The sequence below is a fragment of the Oryctolagus cuniculus genome, chromosome X (assembly GCF_051225735.1).
Source record: "Oryctolagus cuniculus isolate XC-2025 breed Fujian yellow rabbit chromosome X, ASM5122573v1, whole genome shotgun sequence".
In the NCBI taxonomy this organism is placed as follows: domain Eukaryota; kingdom Metazoa; phylum Chordata; class Mammalia; order Lagomorpha; family Leporidae; genus Oryctolagus; species Oryctolagus cuniculus.
The window spans coordinates 35,152,057-35,159,634 of NC_142888.1; the positions used below are offsets into that span (position 1 = coordinate 35,152,057).

Sequence of the window (7,578 nt, forward strand, 5' to 3'; positions counted from 1 at the left end):
TCCAGCTCTGGAAGCCACATGCACATAATAAGTTCCACTTCTTAGTCTTCATAGGAACTTCTTGGGGCACTTGTTAAAAATCGGAATTTCTGTGACCCATCCCCCAGAGACTCTGTATTTGGGTCCAGACCCAACCATCATCCCAGGGAGTTTTCCTGCAAGGCACACAAGTGCGATGCGAGCAGGAGGCCTTTGGCCCATTAAGGACTGATTAACAGACTCCCTTTAAAGCTGTGGAGTAGAGCAGAGTAGGGCTGCTTTCTTTCATCCTAGCGGATAAGGTGAAGGAGTAGGTCCCAGAATGGATCTCTCCTTTTAAGTTATCTCAGCCTCCGAATATCTTGTTTCCAGCCCTGAAGAGCAGGAGGGGCATGCTCCTTGTCCCACCTGTTGTTTCTGTTTGTTTTGATGCAAAGAGGCTCAGTTAGGTGGCCTCCTTTTGGCCTGGAAGGTTCTCCCAGAGGAAGTAACATAGGGCCTACCTGCCTGCCTCTTTTTCTTGCTCCATCCTTGGTGGTTGTGAAGTTGGGATGTGGTTACCTGCATGAGTGACACCCCTTTGGACTTGGATTGGAGCCTGTTGCTGAATACCCGACCTTGCAAGATGGCCCTCCTCAGCATCCTGAGAGCCCTTCTTCTTTGGGGACTGGTGATTTTTATGGAGCACAGAGTTCAAGCAGCCAAGGTGGGGCAGTCTTCTATTGCCCTCCTGGCTGAGGCCCCTACCTTGCCTCTGATTCGGGAGCTGCTAGAAGAAGCCCCTGACAAGCAGCAGAGGAAGCCACAGCTCCAAGGGCATCCCCTGCGATACATGTTGGAGTTGTACCAGCGTTCGGCTGACCCTCACGGGCACCCAAGGGAGAACCGCACCATTGGAGCCACCATGGTGAGGCTGGTAAGGCCCTTGGCTAATGTGGCAAGGCCGCTACGAGGTGAGTTCATTGCGCCACACTGCCTGGAGGAGAGAGAAATGGAGAAGAGGGAGGCTCTTGGGCCTCGTTGCCTGGCGGGAGGCTTGTTTTCTCAGGCTTGGTTTTTCAGAGGATGGCAAGTTTGGCAGAAGCTGGCTCCAAGCCTGCTTCTCTTTAAGGCTCCAGCTTAAGAATACATTGCCTTGGGGCCTATAGAAGAGTGTTTTCCAGGTCCCAGGACAACTAAGCAATGTGTTGGCCCCTATCTTTCAAAGGCCTTATCCCTTGTTGTATCCTGTGACTGAGAAATGCCCAGTTATCTTCCTGTGGCAGGCTCTTTAAAAGGTAAAGGGGCCGGCGCCGCGGCTCACTAGGCTAATCCTCTGCCTTGTGGCGCTGGCACACCGGGTTCTAGTCCCGGTCGGGGCGCCGGATTCTGTCCCGGTTGCCCCTCTTCCAGGCCAGCCCTCTGCTGTGGCCAGGGAGTGCAGTGGAGGATGGCCCAAGTGCTTGGGCCTTGCACCCCGTGGGAGACCAGGATAAGTACCTGGCTCCTGCCTTCAGATCAGCGCGGTGTGCCAGCCGCAGCGTGCCGGCCGCGGCGGCCATTGCAGGGTGAACCAACGGCAAAGGAAGACCTTTCTCTGTCTCTCTCACTGTCCACTCTGCCTGTCCAAAAAAAAAAAAAGTATAGGGTACAGGAGGCAGGCTTTTAGAAGAGAAAGGGTACAGGATGGCAAGTTGGGGAAATGCCCAAGGCCTCAGAAAGGACAGAAACACACACAACCAGTTGCCTGCTTACCTCTGTGACCATCTGCCGTTGAATTGAATCCTTAATGACAGCTACTATCAATAGCTGTCATTAAGCAATTAGCTTAATTTTAAAGTCACATTAAGGCATGGTGAGGTTAAGTAACTTGCAAATGTCATGCGGACAGTGGGTGGCAGAGATGGGGTGTGAGCTCAAGTCTGTCTGATTGCAGAGTTGGTCCATAACTTCTCAAGTCTTCTAAGTCTGTACCCCCAATATCCTTGTACACCAAGGAGTTTTTCTATTTGGACTGTGTTGCTACTCTGGGATTTTGCTACTAAATATAGTTTGGAATTTTCTTTGTCTTCATCATGACTGATTGTGCTTTGGACATCTGCACTAGATACTGTTCCAGGAAAGCAGCAGGCTCCTGAAGGGCAGGGCTCTGGGGGGGAATGTAGATAGCCATCAATTTCAAGCAACTCTTGGGAATCTGGTGAGATCAGTCTGGGGATTTTACCAGTCTCAGAGATCACAGATTTATCCACCTCCCTTCACCACTGTAAGACAATGTGTTCCTAGCTAATCCTTCCTGTGTGCTGACTGTGAACTAGGCCTTGCGTAAAATGCCTTACACATGTACTCTTTGATCCTTGCCACTGCCATTTGAAGTTAGTAATATCAGTGTGCCATTTCACAGATGAGGAAATCAAGGCTCAGAGAAACTTACCAGACGTTCTGCAGCTAAGCAATTGGTAGAGCTGCTTGTCAGGCCCAGGCTTTCAAGGCCCCAGGCCTGTGCTCTAATCACCATGCAGTGCTGACTCAACAGATTTTAACTGAGCACCAGGCACTATGTTCGGGTTGGATAAGTAGAGGCAAGTAGTTCTTCCCTGACCTCTAGAAACTCCAGTATACTAGAATGGAGAGATAATCACCAAATGATGTTATAACAAGCGCTTTGAAAAGGATAAACAATAGATCTCCTGGCCAGTGGCGCGGCTCAATAGGCTAATCCTCCGCCTGCAGCGTCGGCACACCGGGTTCTAGTCCCGATTGGGGCGCCGGATTCTGTCCTGGTTGCCCCTCTTCCAGGCCAGCGCTCTGCTGTGGCCCGGGAGTGCAGTGGAGGATGGCCCAGGTGCTTGGGCCCTGCACCCACATGGGAGACCAGGAGAAGCACCTGGCTCCTGGCTTCGGATCAGCGCAGCATGCCAGCCGCAGCAGCCATTGCAGGGGTGAACCAATGGAAAAAGCAGGACCTTTCTCTCTGTGTCTCTCTCACTGTCCACTATGCCTGTCAAAAAAAAAAGATCTCCAAAAACTGCAAAGAAATGGCTCACTGCTTACAGAAGCAGAGAGACTGTTAGGAGGCCTTGTTGACATTGTTTGACCTGGATCTTGCAGAAGTAGTAAGGAGACTCTGCATGTCATCAGAGAAATGCATTTTAAGGAAAGAGGAAAATAGCTTGTCAATGGAGATTCATTCTACCAATACTTATTCAGCATCTACTGAGTGCCAGAGACATGGACAGGCAAAACCCCTGCTCTCCTATAGCATTTGTTCTCCTGGGAGAGACACGTAAGCAAACCTAGCAAAGTAACTGCCAGTTGTAGCACACACTGTCAAAGGAAAGAAATCGGCTATTATGGAGAGGCAATGTAATCTTCCCCCTCCGGAGGGTCCTCAGGGAGGGTCTCTTCGTAAAGATAACATCCATGCTGAAGCCTATAACATAAGAAGCCAGGAGTGAGAAGAGGCCTGATGGTATCTGAAGGAACACAGGTGCAAAGGATTAGAAGGTGAAAACCCTCTCTTCCTACTTGAAGAGCAGAAGGAAGATCAATGAGGCGCTGGAGCCTCATGAGCATCGTGGAAGCGGCAGGATATGAAGCGGAAGAGAGGCAGGGACTTGTAAGTCATAAGGGATCTGCATTGTGTTCTTAAGGGCAGTGGGGTGCTGCACAAATCAAGTTTGTGCGGATGACATGAGACTAGAAAGGAGGATGCCCAGAAAAAAGCAAATATGCTGGTCCAACTGTGGAACATACTAGCATTTAAGAGCTTTGAAAAGGATCCAGAAGCAGATGACAGGTTCAATCACACAGGATGTGTGAGTCACCCCTTTCCCTGAAAACTTCTGAGTAGACCCTTCCTGGCTCTGATTCTGAGCAACCCCACCCTGCTTCAGGAAACATGTGATGTCAAAGTCTGAAAAGAAAGGGCAGTTCCTCACCCAGACAGCCTGCTAGAGGTTTGGGTTTGGTTCCTTTTAGGTGGGGTGGGGCAAGTATATGGGCGGGCCTCTTGGAAAGATCATTGAAAGATGGAACTGTGGAATAACTTGAGAAAGCAAATAGAAGCCTGCCCTGGACCTTGTGTCAATGGCGTCTAGGACTCCAAACTCGAGGGTGTAGTAAACATGGGTCTGAAGAACTTCTATATTGAAAGTGCCAAGACTACTGAGAGATTCTTGTTTCGTGGATTCAATAAAGGAAGGATATTGGGCGAATAATATATAAATTGACATAGAAATCGGAGAAGGCTTTTTCCCTGTTGATAACCCAGTTTTTGTAGTCTCTGCTCCTGACCTCTGCCAGGAGAGGGAGCAGAAGTTCGGAGTGCTGCAGACCCAGCCTTCCAACCCTTTGACCACTGGGTGTCAGCACTACTGTTTGGATGAAGGTTCTTCATCACCAAGGGGCATACAGCTTCTTAGTAGACTGCCCAGGAAACAAAATGCTTATGATCAAGTCTTTGTTAAATGATATTTAGAGGAATGGTGGTAAAATAAGAGGTAAGTAGAGAACCATTTTCCAGCAGGGGAATAGAAATGGGAAAGATTGAGTTAAAGGGGATATGACCGAAGGAGGAAAAAATACTCTAGAAGCAATTCTTGAAGTTGGTGGAAGGTAGAAATGCAGAAATGGTAAAATGGTTGTCCCCCACCATTGTGTCTTGGTCCTGAATTTCAGTAATGGAAGGCCATAGCACCTGATATTAGATTCTTGCCCCAAAGCCACATCCATACACTGATGGGATGTGAGGACCTTTTCTTAACCCATATATTCTGATTCTCTTAATTGATCACCTTTAATAGTCGACTAATATGATTGATCCTCATGCATACAATCAATATACATGCACAAAATAATTCTACAATTGGGTTTTTTTCTCCTAAGACAGTACTATGTGATTTAAAAGTAAAAGTGATACAACTTAAGGAAATAGACTGGCTTTAAATCTCAACTCTACCACACACTCACACTGTCTCCCTTGACACAGCTTCTTTGAGCCTCAATTGTCTGCAGTACATGGATAGTATCTCATGAGACTGAGGGTTAGAGGTCATGCACACAAAACATCTAGTTTATTAGTAATTACTCAATAAGTGATAGCTAGTTGTCATGACCTTGGGTTAACTTTAGGACTGATCACAGATCTATTACTGAGCAACTTTAGATGAAAATTTGGGCTGGATGGTAAGCTGATCCCCTATTTTTCCCTCTTATGCAGGTCCCTGGCATATAAAGACCCTGGACTTTCCTCTGAGACCAAACCGGGTAGCGTACCAACTAGTAAAAGCCACGGTGGTTTACCGCCATCAACTCCACCTTGCTCACTTCCGTCTCTCCTGCCACGTGGAGCCCTGGGTCCAGAAAAGCCCAACCAACCACCTTCCTCCAGGAAGAGGCTCTGCAAAACCTTCTCTGATGTCTAAAGCTTGGATGGAGATGGATATCACACAACACATTCAGCAAAGGCTCTGGAACCACAAGGGGCGCAGAGTGCTACGACTGCGCTACATGTGTCAGCAGCAAAAAGGGAGTGAAGTTCTAGAGTTCCAGTGGCCCAGCACGTCATCCTTGGACATTGCCTTCCTGTTACTCTATTTCAATGACACTCACAGAAGCATTCAGAAGGCCAAAGCTCCCTCCAGAGGCCTGGAGGAGTTTATGGAAAGGGACTCTCCTCTTCTGCGGAGGACCCGGCAAGCAGGCAGTATCGCATCTGAGGTTCCTGGCTCTTCTCGGGTACATGATGGGACTGAAAACAACCAGTGTTCTCTCCACCCCTTCCAAGTGAGCTTCCGCCAGCTGGGCTGGGATCACTGGATCATTGCTCCTCATCTCTACACGCCAAACTACTGTAAGGGGGTCTGTCCTCGGGTGCTGCGCTATGGTCTCAATTCCCCTAATCATGCCATCATTCAGAACCTTGTCAATGAGCTGGTGGACCAGAGTGTTCCTCAACCCTCCTGTGTCCCTTATAAGTATGTTCCCATTAGCATCCTGCTCATTGAGGCAAATGGGAGTATTTTGTACAAGGAGTATGAGGATATGATTGCCCAGTCCTGCACATGTCGGTGACAGCCAAGGTACAGCTAAGGTTTCCCAAGAAATTGGAAAAGGGTTTAAAATAAAGACCAATATCAAACCAGCAAATTATCCTCTACCTAATCTATATAGCTCCTATTTCTTGCCTGAAGTGCTACTATTTGTCTCTTCTCCCACTTGTGAAGGACTCAATTTATAACAGCACTTCTAATACCAATCCACTAGCATGGATCAGTGTGGTTTGACAACTAGTTAGAGCCCTTATGATTGCATTAGGTGTTCTCTTGGAGGTGTGTTCTCTATTTTCTTGACCTTTTTTATTGTGACTGTCAAAAGTTTCCAGTCCATGGTGGTAGACCTTCAGAGGTTGTTCCATCAGAAGCTGGGAGTGGTAGACTGTTCATAATGTCCATCCTCTAAGGCTCTCGAAGATTTGCAGTGGTGAAAGTAGGTTGAGATTTTACATTCCTCTTCCTTGCCTCCTATCTCCTAGAAACTAGTTCCTAATCAGATAGACTGCCTCTCTCTGTGCTTGTATTGCCTTGTATATATTGTACCTAAAATGTTTCTCAAGTAGACTAGAAAACTTAGGTATCAGTCTCTAATAGAAATCTTTTTCTAAGCTACCAGGGCTTTTCCTCTCAGCCCCTGAATCTGGAAAAAGCACCTGGGATTCCTTCCATCATAGGATAAAGACAGCCTTTAATGAGACCCATAAGGAAGCTTGAGTATGGAGCTTCCTCAGATGGCAGTCATTTCAAAACTCGGGTGTATATGATGAGGGCTGTCACCTGATGAGGATTATGTATGGAGGGATATTTTAAACTGTATGAAACAACAGATTTCACAAGGCAATTTTAAATTTTATATAACTTAAATTCTTGTTAAATATCCCACAGAGAGCTCCCTGGTGGCTCAGGCTAGGAGTTGGCCTGACTTAGGGATGCATGGGAGCAGAGGATTGTGGGGGAAGGGTGAAATGTGCTGAGTCCTGGAAGTGAGTTCATTCTGTGCTTGCCTGTTTCTTGTGGCCAGTTTGGCTCTGGGCCTGGGCCTCTGAGGGAGGCAGGCTCGCTGTCTTTTGGGAGGCATGGGACCCTTGGGCCAAATGATGCTTGTAGCGTGACTCCTTTCTATCTCTATGCTGTATTTAAATAATGGGACTGGGATGTGTTGCAAATAAATGATTTTGTTGTAAAAAGAATCTTGAGTGTTTGGGGGATTGGGAGGGAGTGGGTGGAAGAAATTTATTTCCTTTGTTCCCTCTAGCTATGGTCTGGAGCTCAACTCTAATCCCCAAAGGTCAAGGCTGGAGGATCCTCAGAAGACCTACTCTTAAGGCAGTGCAGCAAGCGATTAACCCTCAACAAGGTGCCCTTGTGAGGAAGCCTAGTATTTTCCCCTGTCCAATTTTTTCCCTTGACTGGCCTTATAGCCATTCTCATTGGAATGGGATTGGCTTAGGGTAGAAGCATGTGTTTGCCAAATGTAAATCCCTAGCTTATCTACCCATCATAAGTCAACAGGTTTTACCACTCTTTTTTTTTTTTGACAGGCAGAGTGGACAGTGAGAGAGAG

General features: G+C 47.4%; 1 protein-coding gene across 1 annotated transcript; it reads left to right on the forward strand.

The window, feature by feature from the left end:
- The first annotated feature begins 604 nt into the window (after positions 1-604).
- Positions 605-6,033, forward strand: BMP15 (bone morphogenetic protein 15). Its single transcript, NM_001199117.1, has 2 exons — positions 605-932; positions 5,180-6,033. The coding sequence occupies exons 1-2, from the start codon at positions 605-607 to the stop codon at positions 6,031-6,033; spliced, it is 1,182 nt and encodes a 393-aa protein (NP_001186046.1).
- The last annotated feature ends 1,545 nt before the right edge of the window (positions 6,034-7,578 follow it).